This window comes from Thunnus thynnus, chromosome 19 (genome assembly GCF_963924715.1).
Source record: "Thunnus thynnus chromosome 19, fThuThy2.1, whole genome shotgun sequence".
Taxonomy (NCBI): domain Eukaryota; kingdom Metazoa; phylum Chordata; class Actinopteri; order Scombriformes; family Scombridae; genus Thunnus; species Thunnus thynnus.
Window position 1 is genome coordinate 4,921,708 of NC_089535.1, and position 27,192 is coordinate 4,948,899.

The 27,192-nt window shown below is 39.3% G+C and overlaps 1 protein-coding gene across 1 annotated transcript; it reads right to left on the bottom strand.

Moving 5' to 3' along the window:
* Nucleotides 1-974: 974 nt before the first annotated feature.
* pitpnb (phosphatidylinositol transfer protein, beta) lies at nucleotides 975-25,928 on the bottom strand. The gene is made up of 12 exons (XM_067574040.1): nucleotides 25,864-25,928; nucleotides 19,770-19,800; nucleotides 18,099-18,244; nucleotides 16,059-16,150; nucleotides 14,460-14,467; nucleotides 13,924-13,998; nucleotides 12,897-12,980; nucleotides 9,989-10,066; nucleotides 9,780-9,884; nucleotides 8,525-8,647; nucleotides 7,658-7,744; nucleotides 975-5,162 (listed from the first exon to the last, which is right to left on the bottom strand). Exons 1-11 carry the CDS (start codon nucleotides 25,881-25,883, stop codon nucleotides 7,697-7,699), a joined length of 810 nt encoding a protein of 269 aa, XP_067430141.1. The 5' UTR covers nucleotides 25,884-25,928; the 3' UTR covers nucleotides 975-5,162; nucleotides 7,658-7,696.
* Between the last annotated feature and the right edge of the window lie 1,264 nt (nucleotides 25,929-27,192).

Consider the following 27,192-nt stretch of genomic DNA (forward strand, 5'->3'; position numbering starts at 1 on the left):
AATTGCTGTTTGTTGTGTGGACCCCAGGAGGACCACCAATCACTCTGTGGAAGCTAATGGGGACTCAAATAAAGAGTAAATGATTTAATTACTGCTGTCATTATGCATTAATGGTTAAACAGTATGTATTTGTAGAACTAGATGTTTGTAGTCACAGTATCATGGCTGACAACTGAAAGTCTTTGGCAACAGGTGCTTCAGATATTGTGCCAGTAAAGTATCTACAAAATGAAGCAGCCTAACATTACTAAGAAGATTAGATCAGATAAAACCTGTCATAAGAAGTAGGTCATAGTGCAACAGCACTACGAAGAAAAGAAACTACCTGAAAATATATAAACGTTGCTTAAAATGAGAGGACGCAGATATGATCTGAGAGGAACCTGCATGTTTAAGAAACAGAGGGTCAAGAATACAAATGTAAAAAAACCCATTTATTTCTGCTAAAGGAGTAAATTTATAGAAGTGAGGAACTTGACATTTTCACCACACTGCACAAATTAAATCTGAAGGACATGCTGGACTTATTGTGGGAGGAAGAGTGTAAAACTTAACTGATGTCACTTTTTGATGTCTAATATGTTGTGTATTGTAAAAAGGGCAGAAATAAGCCGTAGCTTCACTTTTTCTTTATCCTGTGTTTTATTGTTTTCTACTTTACTGTTGTGTTGGGAGAAATAGACATTTTCTGTGGTTCATTTTACATTTTTTCTCTTTTATCCCAAACAGTTATTACTTAGACTTAAATACATTTCAATTTCCAGTCAGGAAACATGCTCCTGTGTATTTTATGTAGTAGTCTACACTTCCAAAACTTATTCGGGGTATCTAAAGCCATTTTTTTATGTGTTGCGTGAGTGTGATGAAGAGATTATAACCACATAACAAAAGGAAATATACTTGCCTTAAGATACACATTCCTAACACACACACTCACACACACACACACAAACAAACAAGAAACAACACGCTGATTCTCTTATTTGTTCAAATTTATTAGATATTCTGTTATGTTCCATTGTCTAGACCTTCAGTCACAGTTTGAAAGCTGTGAAAAAGAAAAGAAAAAAAAAGGAACTAATTGTATTACATTCAGTACTAATTCCCCTGAATTTTGCCTTATCAGAAAAGAGAAACTTGAATACATTGTGAATCTTTGTCTTTCAAAAAAAAAACCAACAAAAGAAAACATAAAAGAAAAAAAAAAAACAGTAGATTTCGCAAGTGCTTATTCATGATTACAATAAAGAAAAGAAAAAAAAAACAGTATTTTGGACTCCATCTGTTCCCTAAGCTTCTATCCCTCCCCTCACAGTCATACCCTGGCTGGCATCACTGGTAATGCTACAAAAACTGTACATCACGCAGCCTGTTCTAGTCTACGAGGCGACTCCCGTCATCGTCAAACTCGCTCAGGCTTTTCACTCCTCAGCCGTTTAAAAACGAGGTCAAGCTGAATCCGGTTTGACTTTGAGGAGAAGCCGCCCCCCCCCTTTTTTTTTTTTTATTTAAAAAAAAAAAAAAAAGGATTTCCCTTCTTGTCTGATGCAGTTCAAGAGCTTCTCAAAAGCTACCGATGCACTGATCAAACGAACGGAGACGAAAGCAAGGAAAGATTTAAAAAAAAAAAAAAAACAAAGTGTGTTGAGCATGCAGATCCAAATCTCTATAGAGGTTTTTTTTGTAAATCTGTTTGTCCTCATGTGTCGATGATATAAACGGGTCCGTATCATGCTTGTACAGGTGTAAAACATGTCCTGCTGTTCAGGAAATAGCATCCATCTCCTCCTCACTATAGCTGTACATTCATAAGCATGGATGAGGTACAGTTAAAAATCATGGTATGAGCAAAATGTGGACAGTTTGCTCCACTTTACACACTGTACTCAAACAGCACACTGTCCACAGAGCTGACATCACTTGCTCTGAAAAATTATTACAAACTTACTTTAAGTTTACTTTTAGCAGTACAGTATCGGATGACAAACGCTTGGTAGCTGTGATTATCCCCCTTCAAGTCTGGTTTTATGTACACTTTGTCCATTTCTATAATGGGCCTATTATAAAGTACACTTCTGACTCTCTTTAAAACCTGTCCGACATTACAACCACACACACACACACACACACACACACACACACACAGACACACACACACATAGGTTACGACAAAACCTAAGTTTGGAGAGACGCTCGTTCTTATACCTGATCGAATAAACATCTTCATCACAACTGCGCTACACTACGTCATGATCATATAAAACATCAGAAAATATTTCACCTACAGCCCGACGGGATCTGCATTAAGCTCAAAAAAATTAAAAAAATTGAAAGACGGCTAAATTGAGCTCTTGCTCTGATGAACGGCTGCAACCTGGAAACAGCGCAACCAAAAAAACAAACAAACAAAAAAAAAAAAACAGTTGAGATGCAGGACAGAAAGCAGGATAAAGATGCCGTCTGTTTTCTGATCAAGGCTCGCACTACATCAACCAACACCGATCTAAACCGTAAGGGTCAAAATTTATTTAAAAGTAATAATCTCAAAGATTTTCACTTAAATAAACGTCTACTGAGTCGCTTTCTATCGCCGAATGAGGTAACACGATGGTGACTGAGCCTATGGCCCGCTGATGAACGCCCTTGCATTTGCAGTGTTGCGAACTGGGTGTTGGTGGCGACATTACCGGGAAAAATGACGCCCAGCGGTGGTTGGTCCGCCAGAGAGGGTAGGCGGAGCTAACGCAACACACTCGCTCTTCAACCTACTTGCCGACTGACTGACATCACACAGGTGACACTGTTTGGATCCTTGGGAAGTGATGTCCAAAATAACAAAACAAAAAACAAAACACCTGCAATTAACGATTATCACCATAGGTGCCACTAAACAGAACGAAACTGAGATCTTTGAGATTGTTACTTTAAAAAAAGGTATACTATGCAGGATTTGTTGGTGTTGGTGTTTGTAAATACACAGCATTCATTCCCTGGGTCAACCAGTGAGCGAGCGAGCGAGAGAGCAGTGGTGGTCGAGCGAGCTAGAGAGCGAATGAAAAGAGCGAGCGGCGCTGGTGTGAATCAGATAAATAAAATGTTATTTTCTGATTGTTTTACGGCAGTTACGTTCTAAAGCGCAAATAAACACGTCCACACCTTCGCACAACCCTGCGGGAATGTGCCGCCTTGCCGGATGTGGTGTGAATGCAGAGCTTCATCCTGTCTGCTGTGGCCTGTCTGCTCTGTGTGTGTGTGTGTGTGTGTGTGTGTAGCTCAGCCCCGCCCCCCTCGGTCAAGCAGACACACAGACCTGCTGCTCTTTATGCATCCATGACACAGAGACAGAGAGCAGAGCGGAGCGGAGCAGAGGAGAGAGACGGTAACCTGTAACCTGGTCGCTATGCGACGAGTCCCGACCTCACACCCTGCACGCTGTTATCTGCTGGAGGCTACACACCCGCTGCCCAAAAGGTTGACGCCCAGAAACATCCTGAACACAGCAAAATAATAAGAAAACACAGCCAGAGGGCAGAGTCTCTGCAGATATACACACCGCCACACACTTGTAGTGAGTCATAAGTGATGATTTAGAGGGATTATTGTTATATGAGTCTATACATTGTTTCGTTTTTTTCAGGAAAACCCTGCACAGTATACCTTTAATCTTAGCCAAAGCACTCTAACTAGAATTCATCAAGAAAAGTTCAGACTAACCTCATACTTTCTTGTAGTTAAGGTAAATGAAAAAAAAAAAAATCACTATACATGGTGAAAATAAAAAATAAAACTATAAAACCAGCCCACAAACATCACAGATCTGCCTGGACCCATTCGCTCTGTCAGTTCAGAGAGGAAACAGTAGTTCAACAGAGATAAATATATATATATATATAGATATATATATATAAAAAAAACTACCTCAATTCATGCACGCAGTGACGCACAGACTCTCATCCTCATTTGTTTTCGTTTTTTTTTTTAAAAAAGCTTCGTGGAGGCCGCGGGAGCCCTCCAGTTAAAGCCCTAAGCCAAGGAGAAAGGACATGCAGCGACAGCATGAGGCGAGTTCAACAGGCCGCTCACAGAGCCTTGATATTAAGCTGAACATTATCCATCTCAGTCCTAAGAGTGACAGTCCTTAAAAAGGCAGCTGATAACACAAACAAGCACACAAACGCACGCACACGCACACACACACACACACACACACACAGGTGACTCTCCTAGAGGACCCTCTCTCTCTCTCTCTAATCAACACAATCCACTTGAGCGAAGCTGCATTGCAGCAACTATAACACATGCAATGACAGTTTAGTGAGGAGTTGCTGTTGTCCACATGCACTTGTGACAGGAGGAGGGGGGGGGGAGGAGGAGGGCCGGTGTGCATGTCTGAAATGTGGGACATGTGTGCATGTGTGGGTTGGGGGGAAAAGCAAAGAATTATCTATCATGCTTGAGCATTATATTTGTTTTGAACCATATAACAGGCATGGATTAGCCTTAAAACTAAAAAAAAAAAACATCAGTATTCCCGACTAACTGCCAGACAGAGGGGACAGTGAGACAAGGGGGAGATCTAGACTAATTTTACCAGGACAATAATAAAGACGATACTGAGGGGAGAGACAAGGATTAAAGTAGAGACAGACAGTTATAATACAAGGGAAGGTAAGGGGGATAAATGGTCCAATACCTGCTAAAGTCATCTTATACCAATTTTTTGTGGGAACCTGTTTACCTAAAAACAAACATTCTAATTAATTTAAAAGGCTTGACTTTCTGAGTCACGGTTTACACACCTGAATAAAAACAAAGCCCATTGTGATAATCAACTAACAATTACATATCAGGCAATTTACGTTCTGTGCAAAGAGTTTTTTTTTTTTTCCTTTTTATATGTATGCAAAACCATGTTGTTGTTTTTTTTTTCTGAGTGAACAGGAGGCTTGTGATTGGGGTAGAATCTGTACAGTACTGTTAACCAATCTTGTCAAACCCCCCAATGAATCATGTGAGACAGAAAGAGAAGAGGCGACGTCGGGGGCCACTTCCTCATCGTGGTGGACGTTGTCTCTGATGACATCATCATGACAGGGTTTGGTTGATTTGCCTCATTGCTCATGAGCAGCACTGGTGCCTCGAATCGGACCTGTTTTACGCAGCTGAGAGAGAGAGGGAGAGAAGAAGAAAGTCAGGTTTTCAGTTTGAGGATAAAGACTAGAGAAGTATTAAAAGGACAGGTTCACAATTTTCCAAGTGTCTTAAAGCAACAGTCAGGTGTCCGTATGAACAGTGAAAGAGGTTTTCCTCGTTGTTATCATTCCTCCTGTTCATACTGGATATTAAAAGATCCTTCAAATGTGCTTTCAATGTAAATGATGGAGGCCAAAATCCAGTGTGTCCACACAGTCACAGTTTAAAAGTTGATGTGAAGCTTATATGAGGCTTCAGCAGTCTGAGTTAGTCATATCAAGTGGATATCTGACACATTTACAGTCTTTTTAGCATCAAATTCCCTCTTTGTGTTTCCTCGGTTGAGCTGCGGTGTGTGTGATGACCCCTGGTGTCATCTCGGGGTTTGATCTGGTATTAACCTGCATCTCTCCTTGTTCTGCAGGTGATCATTAGTGTAACCTGGAACACCTGAGGGCCCACGTTGTGTTTGCAGGTTATTTAAAGTCTGGCTGCAGCAGACGTTTGGCTCTCTCTCTCACTCTCTCTCCTCTGGCTGCTCTTTGCTGCTGATGCTGCTGTTTGCAGCTCTCTGCTCCTGTTACCTGCTTTGGTTTGGTTTAGTTTTATGTTTTTAACTTTCTTGCACCTTACAACACTGACGCTACTGATATCCACACCCCATGCTTTAATTATACTTCTTTAATTTGGCTTAATTTATTTTAATAAAGCTTCTTTTGTTAAACTTTGACATGATGCGTCTCCCTTTTGTTGTGACCACTTGAGTCAGGTGAGAACAGGTGGAAGTATAGTAACAAAAAGAGGGATTTTGGCACTAAAAAGACTGTAACATTTAAAGATATCTACTTGATTTGACTCATTTGGACGCTGAAGCTTCATATTAGCTTCAGATAAACTTTATGTAGGGATCTTCTAATGGTCAGTATGAATGGGAGGAACGATTACAGCAAGAAAAACATGTTGGGCTCCTGACTGTTGTTTTAAGACACACTTGTAAAATCGTGAACCCGTCCTTGAAGCTATGCACATGCAGGAAAATCTGTTTGATTCCAAAAAAAAACCCCAAAAGGGAACAGATTACAGCAGGGTGAGCTGTTATCAAGAGGAAAAACAAACTGAAAGCACAAAGTGATGCGTTTAGTAAGAAGCAGCTGTAAGAGAATATTAAAATCTGTGAGTGGAAATGAGGAATGTGAGTTGATCGACAGCAGGTGGGAGGAAAAATGACTCAGAACATGACCCTGTTCTTCAGAGCTCGAGTTGTTTAAGATTTGACACAAACCTCACAGGACGAAGATGATTTAAAATGCTAACATTTGCTAATTAGCACTGAACATAAAGTACAGCTGAGACTGATGGAAATTTGGTCATAAAACAAAGTATTAAGACGAATTTAAGTTTTGGCCTGTTGATGGCGCTAGAGGAGAAGTTATTACAACTCATCCTGAGGAGAACAAGAATGTCTGAACCAGACTTCATGGAAATCCATCCAATAGATGTCGAGACGTTTCACTCAAAACCACAAAGGTCAACATTATGGTTGCGCTAAAGGAAAAGTTGAGGGATCATTAGAAGTCATTAGGATTCCTCCTCTTGGCAACATCAATACAATATCAGAACCAAATTTCATAGCAATCTATTTGAGGTACTATGAGCTAAAGAGATAAATTCAGCTAGAGGTTTATGATTTATCAGATTTAGGAAATGCAGAACTTTAATCACTTAAATGTATGAAATGAACTTCAACATAATTATAAATTGCATGCAAGTTAATTTGAGTTAAATGTTTCAGTTTCATAAATTGTCTAAGTTTAAGTGCCTTTAATGTTCTTTATGAGAGACTCTGGCAGGGTTTCATTGTGTTAATATATGATGTCTGTAGCAAACATACGATCATTACTCAGCCAATCACATAAGTTTAAGCTGTAACTATTATTTTTATTACCCATTAATTGTTTGGTTTATGAAATGTCAGCATCAAAATGTCTTAAAGCTCAAGGTGACGTTTTTTCAAATTGTTTGTTTTGCTGATTGTGACTCCACTTATGTTGCCTTTGTTTTTAAGTAAAAGCACCTAATTATTCAAGATTCATCTAAGATTTTTAACCTAAGTCAACAAATCAGCTGTGTGATGACTTTCCAAGAACCTAGTTAGCTGGTTGATAATTAGCAGGATCATATTAGCATCATGTTAGCCTGGATTAGCAGAGCCACGGTTGAAGAACAGAGTACATGAGATGAAAACAGAGGAAGATTGTTATGAAAAGATGACAACAGAGGAGGATGATAACAAAAAGAAGTCACAGGGCTGAAAAGACATCAAGCAGAAAGAAAAACAAACTGGACGGTTCCAAAAAAAACAGACAAACAGGTGAGTTAAGACATCAGGCAGACAGCAGTATGAAGACAACGGCGAAGACAACGATCCATGCAGCGCCACCACCTCTCCTTCGTTGAGACTTACTCAGCCTGCCTCTAGTGTTTGACCTACAGCGACGGGCCTCTACTCGTCTGTTGCAGAGGTGCCTCGCACATCTCCCTTCTGACGCATCTAATGTGAAATTCAGGAGTTAAAGGGGGTTAAATCGAGTAGATTGAGTTTGTTGTGTAGTCTCCAGCAGTCTTCTAAACACAGAGCAGTGATCATTTGTACAGTTATCATTCACAACAGAAACATGTGCTGTGTCTCAAATCGCATACTTCTGTACTTACACTTAACATTTTGAGTGCATAAGTGCGTTCACACTGAGAGGTCACTGTGAGGTCAAAAAGTTGAGTGTGGAACTATGGACGCTTCTCCTGAAATGGCAGCCGGGTACGTTGTAACTATGGTGAACCATCACCACATTATACAAACACGTGTTTTTAGCACTAAGCACCACTATACTGTTGTTGGATATAAGCCATCAGTATGTTTTTTCGGTTAATTTAGCAGTCTGTAATGATTTGGTAACACGAACAATAACGCAAATGCTAACGCTAGCTAATGCTAATTTGCGATCGTCATCTCCATTAAGTGCACAACGGCTGTGTTTGATTTGAGACAACACTACCCTGTCAAAATTTGTGCACTACGCCAGTAAGTACATAGTGTACACAGTGTACTACATGAAAGTGTACTAACAGAAGTATGTGATTTGAGACACAGCTATGTACTCTTCTTAGCTTTTAAAAGATTTGTAAACTTGAGCACAAGACTAAAGCAACTCTACTGAATCCCAGTTACTACGTTCTTACATCTGCTTTGAACTTAATTCACCAGACTAGGAAGAAGACATTATGGTCCAGTGTAACTTTAGGAGGACAGCTGTGCGTTCGGTGAGTTAATTACCTCCTCAAGCTCTTTTTGAGTCTCCTCTTCCATCCGCCTGATGTCCTCCATGGTCAAACCCACCCATTTGTCGACCCAGCAGAACAGCTGGCGGTGGAAGTTGGTGAAAATACGCTTTTCTTGCTGTGGAAGGAAGAAAATGAAGTAAAACAACAACAAAAACACTAAAATGAAGGCACACAAGAGACTTCAGGCATTTTTTTCCATTTAAATAATTACACTTGGTTCCTTTGCTCTTGCCCTCATCATCTCCTTCCTGAACTGAACTATTTCTCTCTCCCTTCAACAGGTGCAGATTTTAATTACAGAAACACTGAAATGTTTCTTAGAACTATGTCTCCCTCTGCTGAGCTAAATAAAAACAACACAAGTCATTGACAGACACAATAAACAAAGTCTAATTTAACTCCATAAGAGGCTTCATTGATTTAAAAGAATACATTATGTCCAATGAAAGAGTTTCTGGTCATTGTGATAATTCCTCCTGTCTGTGAAGTCTTTATAGACATTATGACATTTCCTCTTTTTGGTTTGCCGGACTGTGTTTCCTTGCAGCAGAGAGACAGTAACACACGATAGGGAATTTCCTTCTAAAACGAACTAACTCTGGAAAAAAACCTTCCCCTTTGATTTGAATAACTGACTGCTGAAGTCTCAAAATAGCTCCAGCCTGGTTATGCTTAAAAAAAAAAAAGCAGTTCATATGACGTGTTTTCTGACCACATTGGAAACCAAAAGTGTTTATAGTTGTTCTGAACTGCAAAAACTTAAAGTTGGAGTGAAAAGCCAACCGTCATAAAGAAAGAAGAGATGTGATGTTGTTTAATTGGGGGGGGGGGGGGGGGGATTTTGGCGTATACTTTTACACAGTCTGTTACTGGAAAGCATTCATAAGAGTTGCACTTGTGTTAAGAATGGAAAAAGAAGTACTTGTAAGAGAGAGAAAGAAGTTGAAACCCTGATTCCTTTCTCAGCTCCACACGGCCGGGGCAAATCACTGCGTTAAGTGGGTGTGAATGTCAGATTGTCGGTTTCGGATAGAAATTGTCGGATTAGCTCCTCTAATCCGACATCGGAAAGGTGACGGTGGGAGGGGGAGGAGATTTCTGAAGCTATTCTATCATCCGACAAGCAGTTCTGCAGTTTTCCTGTTACTTACACTGGAATCAAGTTAGGGAGGGTACCATCATAGCAACCAGTGACTCTATAGATGTACATATGAGAGTGTTATTTTAAGATAGACTATGATTAGTACCCTGTGGATGAAGTTTTCCACTTTGGTCTGCAGACCCCACCATCTGAACTTGACGGTGACCAGTTTGTATGCACACATGTAAGGACAATCTGTCTTCAGCTCGTCCTGCAAAAGGAAGGAAAAAAGAAAGCAAAAGAGTTAAAAGAGTTTCTCATTAATCACAGACATGACGGATGATCATTTCTACTTTCTGTTGCTATATCAGGTACCTTCCATTCAGGGCCGAGAGGTCCTCTGCCCGTCTTGGCGGAGTGGAAAAGAGCAGGATCTTCTTCTGGCTTATAGTCCTACAACAGAACAAACAGCATCCAAACATTAAGATCCAGCAGTAAACTGAGTCCCACCTGTTTACCACAGCTGCTACTTTCAATGTTTTTGCATAGTGCGATGCGTCACAAGGTGTCGAGATTGTGAAGTCTGGATATTTTATTTGTTCCTGTTTGTTGACACCAGAAAATGTGCTCAGAACCAAAATCTTGAGATTAAAAGTACAGACATAAACTCACCGAGCATTTTATTAGGAACAACTGTGCAATCTAATGCAACCCAATACAACAGCTCTGCCATAAATTCCTATTTTTACGACTTTTTGGTGATAATTCTACTTTATGTTTGTTACTGAGGTCGTAGTGGGTGGTGGTGGTGTACTGGAGTGCTTTATATTGAAAAGTGCTACTAACATTTTTCCCCCTCGTGTGTGTTAATGCAGCGAGGTGATTGGGACTGATTGGTATGTGCAGGTCACACAAAGGCCACAGTATCGGTCTGTTTTCTAATATGTATCAGGTAATACACGATACAAACTAGTGTTCAAAAACTCCACAGAGTACCCGAGTGTTCCTTCAAGAGTTGAGGAAATCCTCCTATTTTTTTTAAGATAAGTAAACAATTTAAAAACTTTCGCGGTTATCAGAAACATGCATAATCATCATCACAGAGCTGAAAACTGGGATGTTTTTTCTTAAAGTTTGTTGTTTTTGGAGGCACAAATGGTGATAAGCGATAATTGTAGGTGTGTTTTTGGACCTAACTTCCCAGAGATCCAAACAGTGGCGCCCATTTTACATCAGTCAGATGCTTCACACACACACACACACACACAAGTGAGGCGAAGAGCGAGTGTTGTGTTAGCTCCAACACCCTCTCTGTCGTACCAACCACTGCTGGGTGATGGAAAACTAACGCTTGTGATTTTTCTCGGGAAAGTCGCCACAGACACCCAGTTCATAATACTGCAAATACTTTCATCAGTGGGCCAACGGCTCAATCACCGTTGTGTTACCTCATTTGCTGATAGAAAGTGACTTAATAGACATTTATTTAAGTGAAAATCTTTGAGATTATTACTCATGAAAAGTAATATAATTTTTATTGTGTTCTTAATGTGACACATAAATGTTGAACAGTCTGACTCCACTTTCTCCTTGTGTTTCTTAAACAGAGAACAAGTTTAAACTAGTCAGTGCTGACTCTCGCATACTGACGCTGTTAAGTCAGACTTCACCCTTCCTGCATGTGATTCAAGGCTCCTCTGCAGGAACACTGAAGAATCTGCAACACCCAAGACTGTATTTTCAACGCACTACACCCCCATCCAACCAACCCCTGAGCTTAAGGGTCACTGTGCCGTTTTAATCCATCAGATCTGTTGGGGAAAGAGTGGCGAATACCTGGAGCAGATGGACATTGAGATTAAGCCTTGGGCCTCAACGTTGATCCACTTAAGTCATTATAGTACAGGAGCTCGTAGAAGAAACGCTGCGGCTCCGGGACAACTGTGACCCACCTGGATGTAAAATGGCTTAATGCCTCCTTTTAGATTTTAAATCACAGGCAACATGATGGTTGAAGTATTACTCGCTGACAACTGTCCCTAATGGACTAAAAAGGGGGCTTTTAAAGACAGCTGAGAGTCGTATCCGTCAGGAGTCTAACGCCGTTTAACTAAGTACGAGCCTTTCGGTGCACCGTAGCAGCATCCATTTCCAAATACTTCCTCATATATCTTCATAAATACAGTCCAACTGAATTCTCAAGCTATTTCCACAGTATTGCAAACATTATGCTGTCATGTAACAGATAAATGAATAGATAATGTATATCCTCAAGCTGCTCACTAGACGGTGAATAATGGACCAGCTGCTGGGACTCTTGTCAGCAGTCGTGGTGATTTTTTCCTGTCATACGTGCATATTTTTGAGATTCACAGCTGAAAAAAGCTGCGGGGACTTTTTTTTCCAAAAAGCTTCTGCAGTGCATTAGCTACAGTCATTCACTAATTCTCTGTCGATGGACCAACTTCATAAAGTGTCAGCTGATGACGTCACTCGGTCAAAGTCTGGATGGGTTTTGGCTCCCCCGTCTCTTACGTTGGCGAGGAAGGGAACACTTCATGGCCAGTATGGACAAGACGAATGACTACAGCAACCAAAAACTCTCTCAGTGAACGCATATAAACATCTGAATATCGTGTTAAGATAGACTTGAAAAAATCTGAACCTATCCTTTAAAATGCAAGACCACCAGGACGCCCCGTGGATGTTGAAAGCTGCGATTAATCTTGGACTAGAACAATGAAACGTTTGTCAAATTCAAGAAGACTTTCACCATATTTGCTCAAAAGCTGGAGTCGATTACACGAATTCTTTATAGTGTGATGATTTATGTCGTTTTTGTGACTAATAAAGAGCACTGCAGATAGACTTTAGATGTAGGGGCAGAAAAGAAAAGATGTTTTTTACTTGAAATACGAGTAAAAACGCCAACAGAGGAGAGATTCTGATCATTGTGATCTCCCTCCACAACATTTCCTCATCTTCACATTTACTTTCAGGCCGACTTCAAGCTTGTTACTGCAATTGAAGTATTTCACTCCGTTCAGTAAGGCTTTACGGAGGATGATCACTGGATAAATTAAGTGTGATGGCTATCCCGGCACCTTGGTGACCTCCAGTCAATCTGTATGTCCTAACTCTTCCTCGTGGTGGAGACACGCTGCTGTAAATCAGACGTGTCAGTTACCGTCATCTGCTCGTCAGGCCGCGTGCCAGAACAACTGATCCACTCACTATTTTCAATTCTTAGTTTAGCGGTTTATATTGCGGGTTTTAAACTCACAGCAGTCGCCACTTCTTCTTTGTTTGCAATATCTATGGGAACCACCTCCACAGTCCTCCACGTCTGCTCATCCAGGTCATGAACCTGGAACAAAGAGAGAAAGAGACGAGCAATTAAACCTTCTGATGTAGAAGATCGTACCGGCTCAGAACGCAGGCGGCACGGGATGCTTTGTTTCTTCAGGGAAGCCGAGTGCGAATCAAATAAGATTCAAATTTAAAACCACACAGGTGTACCTTTTCTTTTTCTCTTGCATGCGCATGGGGCCACACACAAAAAAAAGTAGACCTGTGTGTGTATACCACTTTCAAAAATGAAAAATGTAAGATGAAGTTTGTTTTGTCTATTTATATCCTCTGATTTTACATATGAAGTTCCGTACTATAGCAAAAATAGTTGTATTACATCATCTGTGACTCTGGAGGGAGTTTTCCAAAGTCTGAGAAAACTACCCTGATGATGTCATAGTGATGTCATCAAGGTAATCTCTCAGCTAGGACTCGGAGACTTTAAATTTATAACAGAAAGTCTGTGTGTTATTAACTGGAGATGTATCGTCTGAAAGGGGCGTTTATCAGACAGAGAGGGTCTAATGAAAGATGTTTTGTGTGTGTTGCATTATGGGAAATGTAGGATCCAGTGTATTTGTGACTCATGCAGGGGATATAAGTCTGCCTCTGCTGCTTCAATTTTTGACCATTCTTGTTTTTATTTCTTGGTTATTTATTGATTTATTTAACAGGGACAGTGCACATTAATAAACACTGAATTAGCCAAGAGGTTATCTTTCATCTGTCGTCCCTGGACAGATATTACAAAGTCACCCAAAAAAAAAAGAAAATAAGATTTAAAACGACCAAGTTATTGTGATCATTTATCAGCATTCAGAGCGATAATGAACAGAAGAGAATATTAATGTTAGCAGAAACATTAAACCTAGTAAATCTTAAGTTAATGGAGGTGAAATATTAAAAAGCTGGAGTGCCCCTTTAACACCAAAGCACCACCACATCTTCTACTCACTTACATTTTCTATTGTTCCCATGTCAGGTTTGTGCCACGTCTCAATCTTAATCATGAAGTCGTCCTTCATGTACTCATTCTGAAAAGCAGGAGAAAAACACAGATTTCATGAGGGGGAAAACACAATATTTAGCCTGAGTTTCTATTTGCAGTCATTGCTCAGAAAGTAGGTATCACTCCTAAACTTTAAACGGCAGCAGGTGCGTCCGATCGCGGCCAAGAGAATCGGTACAGAGAACATCATGAATGGAGAGTTCTGAGAGATGTACTTAAACCCTTACAGCTAAATCCAATTAACCAATCAGACATTTAGACTGAAACAACACTGGTAATGGTGTGCCACTCTGCTCGGATCTATTTTTAATCTGATAGTAATTAGCTTGCAAAGTAAGGTACAACAGTACGAGGCTGTGATGACTCCCGTCAGAAGACAGATGGTGGTATTAAGTATCTGTCACAAGTCAGTGAAAGTCTGTGTGATGACGGTCTCATTGATGTCAGAAACTATCAAGCTAAGAGAGTAAAAGATGAACAACTCACCGTCACAACTGCAGAGGAGCAAAAAAGGGAAACAAAGAAAAAAAAAAAGAGCATCAGTATCAAAAGACCAGGATGACATTTATCATATTTGAAAAACTGAACAGTTTCAAACGACATTTAGAAAAAATTATAATTGCAGAACATTAAAAAAAAAAGGTCAATTTAAAGGAGAACTCCACCAATTTTACACATTTAGGTCATTTTAGTAGTTAAGAGATTTACCACTCTGTCTCTAAAAAAATACATATAATGTCTTCTGTGGCTCAGGAAGGAGCTTTGTCAAATCTGAGAAAATAACCCTGATGATGTCACTGTGATGTCATCAGGGTTATCTCAGCTTGGGCTGCCTGAAATCACCACCTCGTTCACTCTACTTCCTATGCAATAAACAATAATAAAGTTTACTCAATGGGGATTTTTTCCATCCATTGTGGCGCCATATTGTAGATAAATTTACACTCAGAATTCAGACGCTCAAATAAAACAGCAAACAGTGATTATTGTCCACTACGTCGTAAATAATTGGGTCTCTGTAAATTAAAGAGTACGGTCTTGACCTGCTCTATGTGAAAAGTGATTTGGCGCTATATAAATAAAAATTGATTAATTGATTGATTGAAACAGGAAGAGAGTAAAAGACTACAGATTGTAAACCAAAAGCCTGTGATACAAACTGGGAGTGTGAAGTGTGAAAGATGCTGCCGTTTGTCAGACACGGTTAACTCTGGTTATCTATGGCGGTCGGAGGGGAGCGCAAAGTAAGAATTTGACTGTTCAGAGCAACTGACTGCTCTCTGTGCATATGACGATAAAGATTTGATTTCATTTGAAATGTATGGATCCAGTGTTTCTGCAGCTCAAACTATATAAAGGACAAAGGGTCAAGTTATGCTAGAAAAGACCTAGTTCATACGACACGTTGTCTGACCATATTGAAAGTGTTTATAACTGTAAACAGACACGGTTGGTTTAAATATCTGGATGCAGTGCACATTTTATAATTTCTTCTGGAAGGCATTCATAGCATTGCGCTTGTTCGTACATGCAAGAAGAAACAGAGATAGTTTTGGAGAGAGGAGGTTAAACACTGCTTACTTTCTTGCCTCCACATGCCTGACCAATCAGTGGATGTGAATTAGAGCTGCAGTAATTAGTTGATTAGCAATGGAAGCAAATTTAAGACTGTGGCCTCAGAAATGCATGAATGGCATTTTTGACACTTCATAAACTAAACAATTAAGTGCTTAATCGAGGAACTTGTCGTGCAGAACTTGTTGGAGGGAGCCCCCCCCCCCCCCCCCCCCCTAAAACTCCAATGTTGGAAATTTGATCTTCAATGCTGGTTTTCAATGACGTTTGACCATCTGACAGGCCGCTGTGATGGCGTATACCAGCGCCTTAAAGGCAATGATACCTCAGACTCTGCTGCTTTAATTCTCCCAACTTTATCACAGTGTAATAATAAATTGCTGGAGTCCTCCTTAAAGTGAAGCCATGATTACATATAACTATGACATCTCTCACTGTTGATCATATGCAAACACACTGCAGTGAAACGACACCAAGTATGAACTGATTTGCTGTTAAGATGAAACTTACTAGTGCGACAGTACGGGTAGGCGTTCCAGGCCTTTTCGTGAAAAACTAATGCTCCCTCTGGTGCAATCATCTTCACATAACCTGGGACTTTACTAAAGTGGGAGAAAAAAAAGAAGTCAAACAATCAGGTCTGTGGACTTTTCAAAAGAAATAAACTTCACACATTAAAACTTCAGATAAGTCATTTTGTCTTGTCTGTTTGGTTCAGCGTCTTATGAAGGTTATATCTACTTGTAATCAATTGTTCTTTTTATTGTTGTTGATGCTGCGTCAAAGCAGCCAAAAGCTTTAATCCAACACTTATTTCCTGCAGAATCAAAGAACCAGTCACACATTATACAAAGGATGGACAAAATAAGAGGAGACACCTGGCAAGAAGTAGGACAGCTTCAGCTCCTTGTACTGTCACAAACGAACTCTGTCTGTATGCAGTTTGGATATCAAATTATTTGAGAGATGAAGAGGAAATCTCTCCTCATAATGATGTTTAAGCCTTCATGAAATTAGTGTTGAATTTATTTAGCAGTGTGTGTGGAGGCCTGGTGTTTGTACTGTGACGTAAGGTCCTGATCAGACAGAGCGCTTGTTGCAGGTTGCAAAACACGAAGAGCACCACACTGCTTTTATTTGTTGAAGCCTACAATTTTTTGTTGTTGCTAGGAAACCACCGAATCACCTTAGCCAAACCGTTATCTTGCTGTGAAGATCTGTGCCTTTTATTTTGGCAAGCTAAAAGTAGTTAACTTCCTTGTCAGCAGATAAAAAACAGACAGGTGGAGGACACTCGCTGTGGCTCTATTTAAGGGCGAGACGCTGTTCTCAAATATGTTGGACACACGGAAACGGAGATCCGTGTTGGTACACGAGACCCTCAGAAAGAGGACAAATCACCAGCTGGTCCAGGAGCTTCACCCGGATGATGGTCAGTTCAAGGCTTATTTAAGGATGAGTCAGGGACAGTTTGTCAATCGTCGGACCTAGCGTCACAAAAATGACCACTAGCTACAGGGAGTCCATTGGTCTTGCCGAGCAGCTGAGCATCTGTTAGTGGTAGGTTATGTTTGTCAATGTTATATTAACCATATTATTTACAGCCTAAAAATTTGACAGGTGTAGATGTGAGACATCACCACCACAGAAGGCCCACCTCTCAATTCATCCGATTGGACATTGGGGAAAAAACGCAGATGATGTCAGGCGCTTTTTCTGCTCTGAGCTGAAGTTTTTTCAACTCAAGGCATTTGCTCCTGCAAAAGCTCAAGGCGCATAGAGTGGAAAAATGGATGCATGGCGCTCAGAAACGCAAAAGCAGCAAGAAAAAAGCTTCACTCTCATTGAAAACAATTACAAAAAGCCGCCCTAAGGCTGCAAAAAAGCGATCCGTCTGATCGGGGCCTAAAGCTGGTTCAGTGAAATGGCAGCTTATTTGACACCTCAGATGGCTGCCAATATAGTTTTACCATCACATTGAACAGGTGGCAACAGGTACAGTCTGCTAACGGTTTTCTGTTATCCAAATGAACAGATGGGAGCAAAAACTCAGATCATGTTGCTCTTTCTGCTGCCAGCGCTCCAGGTTTTACTTACTTAGGTTACCAGTTGGCCAAATGGTGAAAACCAAGCCATTAATGCCTGCTTTGTGAAGCTGTTATCTATAAATAATAAGTACTTCTGAGTACTAGATTGATGAAGCTGGTATTCATCGCTGTCACAAAAGGTGATACCTCAGTTCTGTGATAAATGATGCTCACCTCACCTGTCTGTCCCTGCATCGCTGTGTGTGAGGTTTTAATTGAAGACACTCGACACTGCTGTTATAATTTCTTTTAAAGCTTAAATATCCTGACAGTCTGTATTCAATTTAGCTCACACATAGCTCTCTTTCAAATGGTTTTTGCATTGTCTACCATATGAGCATGTTGACACTGTTATTTAATAGTTTAAAATACATATTAGTGATAAAACGGTTACATCTTACTGATATACTGAACCTTCAAAGATTAGATTCTGTTGAAAACCAAGCTTATTTTAAACACTTGCCTCTTTAGGTGGTATATTTTATGTGTGTATTGTCCCTTTTCCCCATCCTTCTCGTAGGGTTCGTTCTTCAGCACCTCGATGCCTTCTCCTCCTCCTGTTTCATTCTTGCTGGCCTCGGCCACAGAGTACAGCTGCCCGACTTGATACTGTGAGTGAAGGAAGAGACGGACAGAAACTGAAAACTACAGTGACACAAAACCGCTGATTCCATCCTGTGATTAAAACCGAGAAGGTCCCTGAAGCCGATGTGCTTCAACGATGCAGTGAACCCAGATTTACCTATGATGTTAGTAATTGTTTATACAGCAGAAATATATATATTTTTAAGGCTCTAAAATGTGTTGGGTTGCATGTTCATGTGCATGTGGTGTTTTTGCTACTTAATTATCCCTTGATCCAGTCTTCTTGAATCCATTTTCAGGCTTCAAAACAGTCTTATCAACCTGAGGGTGACAAAAGCTATCCATGTTTTTCTACAGTCTATGAGAAAAACAACTAAAAATAATTTGCAATACATAATTCTTATTTTAATCTGTGGTGTCATGAAGGAGAGAAAATGAGTTTGTATGAAAGATTTAATCATTTGTGCACAAAAACAACTAATTCCTGCTCTCAATGTAATACTGTTTTTGGTGTGAGACGCCACCAATCTCACACCATATAAAGAGGAAGTCTGGTTAATCAATACAGCTACTGTACATTTTTTCATCATGGACCAGCTTTGTGGTTTGGTCTTATTTGGTATGAGATTTGTTTGGGCAGCGTGAGAGTGAGGGACAGAGCCTGAAGGCAAAAACTATATTTAACTCACAGAGCACAGATTAGTCATTTGTGTGCATGAGATATTAAATCTAGAGCATTCATTTCTAAAAATCGGGCATATAAATGATTAGATCAAGAGCTCAGCTTCATTTTTTTTTTCATCCATGACACCTCCTGGGCTCTGTAGGCCTCTTTCATTAGTTATTATTTACAGAGAGCTGTGCCAATAGAGTCGTCACGGACAACAGTCATCAGCCTTCATGGGGCTAAATGATTCTGCAATCATATTAATACATCTGAAGATTTGATAAAGGAAATATGGGGTGGCTGCTGTAGTACTTGATTACGCAACATTAACAAGCTTTTGTCAGGATATTACTGCCGCTGCAGTTATCGTTAAAGACAACAAGAAGTAGCAAAACCTCCGGTTGTGTTCAATCTGCAGAAAAATACAATTATTCCTCATAAAAACTAAACGCTCTAACTGCCCGCCACAATGTTTTCCCCCCATTAGAGAGAAGGGCTGTGAACTGGAGCCAAAGCATGATGTCATTTGGATGTCACAACAGGCTCCGGGCTCCAATAAAAACTAATCAAAAAGAAGGAAACATTTTTGAGGGTAAGTAGATTACACACACACACAAAAAAAGCCGAGTACAAATATGTCACGGCTATTAAGAACAAGACGACACAGCGACAGTAGTTTTAAAAGGGTTGAGCCAGGTCCAGTTCTGCTCTACCAGCCTGTCACACCAATAAACAGGCATCTCCAACAAAGGCTATTGTCTCAGAATGAGCCGCAGACTGAAGCCTGAGTGGATGAGCTTTCTGTGCACAAGAGAAAATTAACATTTAACTATCAAAACTACGGCTTTATGCTGTATTATTATATAATAAAATGATACTCACCTCTTCCACAGAGATCGGCAACACTACACGGCTGAGAGGAGAGAAGAAAGGGACACATTAGTAAGTCAATAATAAATATACAGGAGAAAAACACTGGTGTTCAAGTGTTAAATAAATGAAACAGTACATAGGGTTAGAAGTCACTTTTTACACTCAGAGTTTAATAAAAGTGTTAAATGATTCAGTGGTTATGCAAAGAATCCACTAACTAACATCTCAAACAAAAAGATGGAGAAGCATGAAGTTGTGAATAAATCTTAGTGAGCGTCTTTAGCAACAAGTGGAAGCGCTGTGTCCCAGTCTGAATGTTAAACTCTGCTTTAGTCGTCTGGATACTGTAACTGCACCCTGATTTATAAAGCAACAATCATTTATCTTTAAGAACCACAATTTAACTTTAAGACAGTAGGAGTGACTTTACATCTACTAAGGTTGCAACTAACAATATGGATTATTTTCTTGATTAATCTGTTAATTGTTCGGTCTATAAAATGGCAGAAAACTGTGGAAAATGCTTGTCAAGTCCAAGGTGACGTCTTTAAATATCTTGTTTTGTCTAACCAACAGTCCAAAAACCAAAAGATATTCAGTTTTCTATCATAAAATATAAGAAAACCAGGAAATCTACACATTTAAGGAGCTGGAACGTGCAAATTTTTACCATTTTTTTGCTTGAAAAGTTACTTACATGATTATCAAAATTGCTGTTGATTAATTTTCTGCAAATCAATTAATCGTTGCAGCTCTAGTGAGAGTGTAATGAAGACTGTCATATCACGGGTTAATCAGAACATTTAGCTAATTAAAAGATTTTCGTTCACGCTGCAAAAAAAAGATCAATATTTTTTCTGTTTTATCTCATGTCAGCCTGACAGACTGGATTTGTGATGCTTTCTATTTTGTTTTGTGTGGTGTCGTTCATACTGTCCAGTTATGTCATGATTATTGCCAAACCAGCATTGAAAAACAAGTATCCCCCCCCCTCCCCCCCCCTCCTTAACACAACATGCTTGAATCGATTACTTATTTTTAACTAAATAACTTTTCACAGCAATCTAGCACGCAGTTCATAGATCAGCAGCGCATACAGCAGCTTGATTATGCACAGCTCATAACTGGACATCACAGCTTAATTATGGAACGAGAAGATTCACTACAGAGACGTACTGTACAGGGAGTTTATAGTCCTCTCAAGGCTGCACCTCTTCCTTCTCTCAGAATCCAAACAAATCTCTGCTAAGATTGGTAGATTCAACACCACACCCTTAACCTAAACATACACTGATTGATGAAGATAGCTTGAGGGGGGGAGAGGGGGGGTAACACGCTCAATTTAGGCAGAAACATCCCTCAAAACAAACATCTATAAATATAAAAGTACTTGAAAGCAAATATATGATGTATTTAAAGGTTTAAAGCTGAGAGCTAAAGCTAAAATAAGAGGAGAAAGAGGGATTATGTTATAAAAAAAATCAGGACATGTAAGGTTGAGGATCTCATGAGTGTGTAAAGGTAATAAACTAACAATTATTTTTTATTATTGATCATTTTCTTCCTTTCTAATATATAAGAAGCCCAGAGTGAAGTCTTCAAATATCTTGTTCTGTCCGACCAACAGTCTAAAACCCAAATATATTCTTTCTATAATGATATAAAACAGAGAAAAAGCAGCATATCTTTGCACATGAGAAGCTGGAGCGAGCAAACATTTGGTATTTTTGCTAAACAAAAGAAACGATTTAGTCGTAAATGTAGCCGTTGTAGCTCTAAAACACTTTCTGATGGACGTAACCGATAAAAATATAACAGAAAATGCTCATTGTGCCAGTTTTTTTTTACTATTAAATGTATTTATAATGCCCAGTTTTAATGTTTTTCTTCTGTGTACAGCACCTTGAGTTGTGCAAGTGCTGTACAAATAAACAAAAACTTAAATATCCTGAACACCTGCCATCATCATCATCATCATCATCATCATCATCATCCAGCTCACACACACACACAGGAAAAACATTCCTCTCCCCCCCCTTTCCCCTTTCCAGCTGCTCTATGTTCTACATTAACATGATAAATCTGATTTTCAAAGACACGTCCAGATTCTGGCACAGACGGTCATGTAACCAGAGGAACAATGTAGCACAACTGGAAAAACAAAAGCAGAGTGCAGTGTTTGTGCTTTTTTTATGGCTCTCTCTCTCTCTCTCTCTACACTTGTTGTGAGCTGCTGCAGCTTTTGCAACAGAAACAAATTAACAAGTTCAAAATGTACAAAAAAAAAAAAAAAAAGCATCCGATGACTGAGATTGTGAAGTGGATCAATCAAGTACAGCGACCTTGTAACACCAGAGGCGTATTTGTCATAAAAGAGATTTCACTCCTACTGAAGCCTACACATGTTACCCTAACTGGCGTGTTTCTGCAGCACCAGATGAGAAATTAAAACAGAAAAAAAACCCATCAGTGATTCACCTGCTTCCATCGTTTTCCTCTTAATATTCATGATAGTGTTTTCCAAAAGTACTTTAGCATCAATTCCACAAAAAAATACAGTTGCAACCAGGTGTATTTTCCTTCTAAACACACATTTGAGACAAAAAAATGTTTAAAAAATACAGCTGGAGATATGCTTAAACCCCCAAACTACTAAAATGACACCAGCAAGGATCCAGTTCCCTTCAGCTTTCACCTACGTTAATGATTAATCAGCTATTGATCAACCGCTGTTAAGAAAATGGATCGTTTTATGTTAGGAAAACAAGGCCGTGTCGATCGTTTAACATGCTGTGAGAGGGGAAAAACATGCGTAATGTACTTTGACTACTGACAAAATGTTGCTTTTCATTTACATCTTTAGTATTGAGTGTCATGCATTCATTATCTACCCCTTAAATTACTGTGTTTTCACGTTCTCCAACACTCACATTGTCACACAGAGAGCAGTGACAGCGGCAGCACAGAGAGAGAGGGTTTGCACTGGGAAAAAAAAACCTTTGGTGCTGGATTAAAAAAAGGGAAACTGACTGGCTGACCAGTTACAGTTCAAGTGGTTTACAAGTCCCAGTAAACCGGTAGTTATGTAAGTACCAGTGAAAGTCCTCTGTGTGTCCGTGTAGGCACTTGCAGACACCTGCAGCACAGGTAGCAGGATGCTAAGACACAGACAGAATTTATAAAAAGTTGGAATTATGAGCGGTTTTGATTCATTTATTTCTCTTTGCTCTAACTAATCTAGAACTACAAAATCAACCGATTAATTCATCTACAGCTGAAAGGAAAATAAATTAGCAACTTGTTTTATATTCAGTTAACAGTTCTGAGTCATTTTTTTCAGGCAAAAAATGACAAATATTCACTGATTAAGCTTCTTAAATGTGATTTGCTGCCTTCTGCTGTCATAAATGAAGTAAAATTTAAGATTCTAATATAATTTTTCACAAATTTCTGGCATTTTGTCGACCAAACAATGAATTGATTAGTTGAGGAAACAGTCAGCACAGTAACTCATAATGAAATATTCATTAGTTGCAGCTCTAAATTAGTCAGAAAACAGCAGAGAGATTATTCAATTACAAACATACTAATATTTGCAGACCTAATGCACAGTGTAGTGTGTCTCTATTAATCATAAACAAAGCTGAACTTCACAACAGAGATAACAACTGTATCTCACATTATTATGTAAGCGATGAATAGTACAGTAAGGGTTAGTGAGGTTAAGTAGTGACGGTGAGAGTAAATGGACTTTTCTTATCAAGATAAAGGCCCGTACGTTTATACTTAAGCCTTTTTATTGCTCCAAGTTAGATCTGCTCGACATACTTTCCATTTACAAAATTATCTTCTGTATATAATAAGTGTCTTTTAAATGAGGCATCTTCTATGAATTGATCATTCAATATTCAAAACTGTCATGAATTTTGAGGTTGGAGCATGTAAGGCAGTGGTAGGCAAACATATTTGGCCCCCTGATGAAAGTATACTTACTTACTGTAGATAACAAAATAAACACAAAGCTCCTGTAAATCCCAATTATTGTGATATAATCTTGTCATATCTACTACTGCCCCAACACGAGGAGAGGCATCGTGCTATTTGAACACTGAATAGTGCTGACATGAAGTCTAATAAACCTACCAGAAATTAAAGTTTAATGTGTGAGTTCCCCAGCTTAAGCCTATGTGAGCATAACAGATTTGTTCTTCACAAACACAAACGGTCTGTTGATGCTATCCCCCCCCCCACACAGATACAGTCATTAACAGCGTCATAAATATATTAAATTCTTAAGTGAATTAAAAGACATAAACAAAACATATTAGCCTGTCTTTCCACAGCAGCGGTTAACGGCCCTGCATTAAAAAATCTTGAAAATACTAACCCATGGTTGAACCCTGATGTAAGGACATGATTTTAGAGGGTTGGCTGTCTGATTATTGATTATACTGGGAGCAAGATGGAGACCAGATTGCAGGAAAATTACAATACACAGTCATGGATAAATATCTCAGCTCTGGAGACTCACCATGTCAGATTATTAATAGTGAAGCATCAGTGTTAGAGCAGCATGTTACTGTTGTAGCTGCTGGAGGTGGAGCTAGTTTACACTACTTTATATACAGTTAGCTAGTTTGGTCCAGTGGTTCCCAACCTAGGGGTCGGGCCCCTCCGAAGGGTCACCAGATAAATCTGAGGGGTCATGTGATGATTAATGGGAGAGGAAAGAAGAAAAAACAAAGTTCTGATTCACAAATCTGTTTTCAGTTTTTGGACTTTTTCTCTAATCTTTGATTTTTGCTGAAATATTGGATCATTTGAACATTTATTGAAATGAAAGCATGTGAGAAGTTTAGAGGGAAAAATCACTATTTGGTGGAGCTGTTAACAACTCATAGACATGTGAAATGTGACCCCGACTACACACTGCTTTTTGTAAGACGACAAAAGCCAAAAACGTTGGAAACCACTGGTTTCATCTTTAATGATGTGTTGTTTTAAAAGCTTGTTATATTATCCATTGTATCAAATCTTCATCTGAAAAGCAACTAAAGCTGTCAAATAAATGTAGTGGAGTAGAAAGTACAATATTTCCCTCTGAAATGTAGTGGACTGGAAGTATAAAGTAGCATCACATGGAAATACTCAAGTATAGGTACCTCAAAACTGTACTTGAGTGCAGTAGCTGAGTAAATGTACTTAGTTACTTTCCACCATTGGCTACAACAGGTACCGTTATTTGAAGCGGATATAGGTTAAGTTAGCTACATGTTAGAAGCTAGCTATGCTGAGGAAGAAAAGTGGATGAAAAACGACCACCGCACAGCTCCATCACAACAGATTTATGTGCAGCAACCTGCCGGCTTATTGCATAACTGTTAGTTAGTATTAGCCGCCCAGTTAAAGCGCTGCAAAGTACAAGCAAAGTAGTTAGTCCTTTCATAACCTCAAGCTAGCTTGAAGGGTACAACAGCTATTCAGTTAGGGCCAAAATAACAGCATAATTCATAAACTGCGTCGACCTCTTGGTTAACGCTGACGTAATCTATGAAAATATAAGCAATAATGTATCATAATGTTAGATGTGTGCGTTAAAGATGGTCAGAAATTGTCACGCTAGCGGCTAGCCGAGCCTGCTAGCATTAACGTTAAATCCGACGGAGAAGGAGCCTTTAATCTGTCACTCACGAGACCACAAAGCTTAACATTACGGCACTTTACAGACATAACAGGCCGGCTACGTTAACGTTGACAATACGTTAAACCATCAAAGTCATGTTAAGTATCTGAACGTACAGATTGTTTGTGCGTGCAGCCTTTTTATGTAACTCGTTTTCATTAAGACGCTAATTATCCGCTCCGTTGCTACAACTCCAAGCTAACGTTAGCTCGCACTAGCAACGCCTAAAAAAGACCGGTGTGTCCCGTTATCCACCCCGCTCAAAGATGGCTTTTTACGGGCTACAGCGCTGTAGAATCCAGCGAACGACACCGCTACACGAAACACACATGTTTAGTTATCCGTAATACGCTGTCGGATGGATGAAAATGTGCCTCTAAATGGGCCAAAAGACATTTTTTAAAAACACTTCAGACTCACTATTCCTTGATGAGCACCATCTTCGTCACTCGGGCTGCGGCTGCGCAGTAGGAGGCGACACCAGATAGAATTATCAACAAGTTCGGTCCGCCCTCCGGAAGACATCTGATTGGCTGAAATAGCCACACCATTGGTCAGTTCACTGTCTCTATATATACAGAGCATTATCCACAGTGGTGGGAATAGTACTCAGATCATATAATTAAATAAAAGTATCAACACAGCAATACTCCATTACTGCAAGTAAAAGTCCAAACCACCATTTCTACTATAATAATTTAACCATATTTGCTGCTAATACTTATGTACTTTTATTTAAGTGATGGCAGTATTTTTACATTGCTGTATTGATAGTTTTACTTAAGGATCTAAATACTTCTTCCACCACAGAGTAAAATGACTCATTTCGTCCCTCTGACTGATATATTGTTATATATGACATCATTAGATTATTAATACTGAAGCATCAGTGTTAGAACAGCATGTTACTGTTGTAGCTGCTGGAGGTGGAGCTAGTTTCAACTACTTAATATACAGTTAGCTAGTTTAGTCCAGCGGTTCCCAACCTAGGGGTCGGGCCCCTCCAAAGGGTCAGCAGATAAATCTGAGGGGTCGTGAGATGATTAATGGGAGAGGAAAGAAGAAAAAACAAAAAAGTTCTGCTGCACACACATTTTTTCAGTTTTTCAGCTTGGTAACACTTTACTTTATGTCCCCCTATTTAGCCTTTATATGCGGTATACAGTTAATAAATGATTTATAACCCATTGTAATGTAGTTACAAGCAGATATAAGGACATGGTATAAGGACAAGTGTTTGGTTTTGTTGTCAACCGTAATGACTTATTTTATATTATTACAATTGTGTTTTACTATATTGTCATTCATTATCTGTTTATACAGCAGTTCTGATTCACAAATGTGTTTTCAGTTTTTTCTCTAATCTTTGATTTTTGCTGAAATATTGGATCATTTGAACATTTATTGAAATGAAAGCATGTGAGAAGTTTAGAGGGAAAAATCACTATTTGGTGGAGCTGTTAACAACTCATAGACATGTGAAATGTGACCCCGACTACACACTGCTTTTTGTAAGATGTCAAAAGCCAAAAAGGTTGGAAACCACTGGTTTCATCTTTAACAATGTGTTGTATTTTAAAAGCTTGTTATATTATCCATTGTGTCAAATCTTCATCTGAAAAGTAACTAAAGCTGTCAAATAAATGTAGTGGAGTAGAAAGTACAATATTTCCCTCTGAAATGTAGTAGAGTGGAAGTATAAAGTAGCATCACATGGAAATACTCAAGTAAAGTACAAGTACCTCAAAA

Bases quoted from the DNA above. Each gene is read 5' to 3' on its own strand.
- pitpnb (XM_067574040.1), bottom strand. From the start codon at position 25,883: ATGGTGCTCATCAAGGAATA. The intron at 19,801-25,863 runs GTGAGTCTGAAG...CTCTCCTCTCAG, and splicing joins ATGGTGCTCATCAAGGAATA to CCGTGTAGTGTTGCCGATCT. The intron at 16,151-18,098 runs GCAAGTGTTTAA...CTCCCACTTTAG, and splicing joins AAAATATACCACCTAAAGAG to TAAAGTCCCAGGTTATGTGA.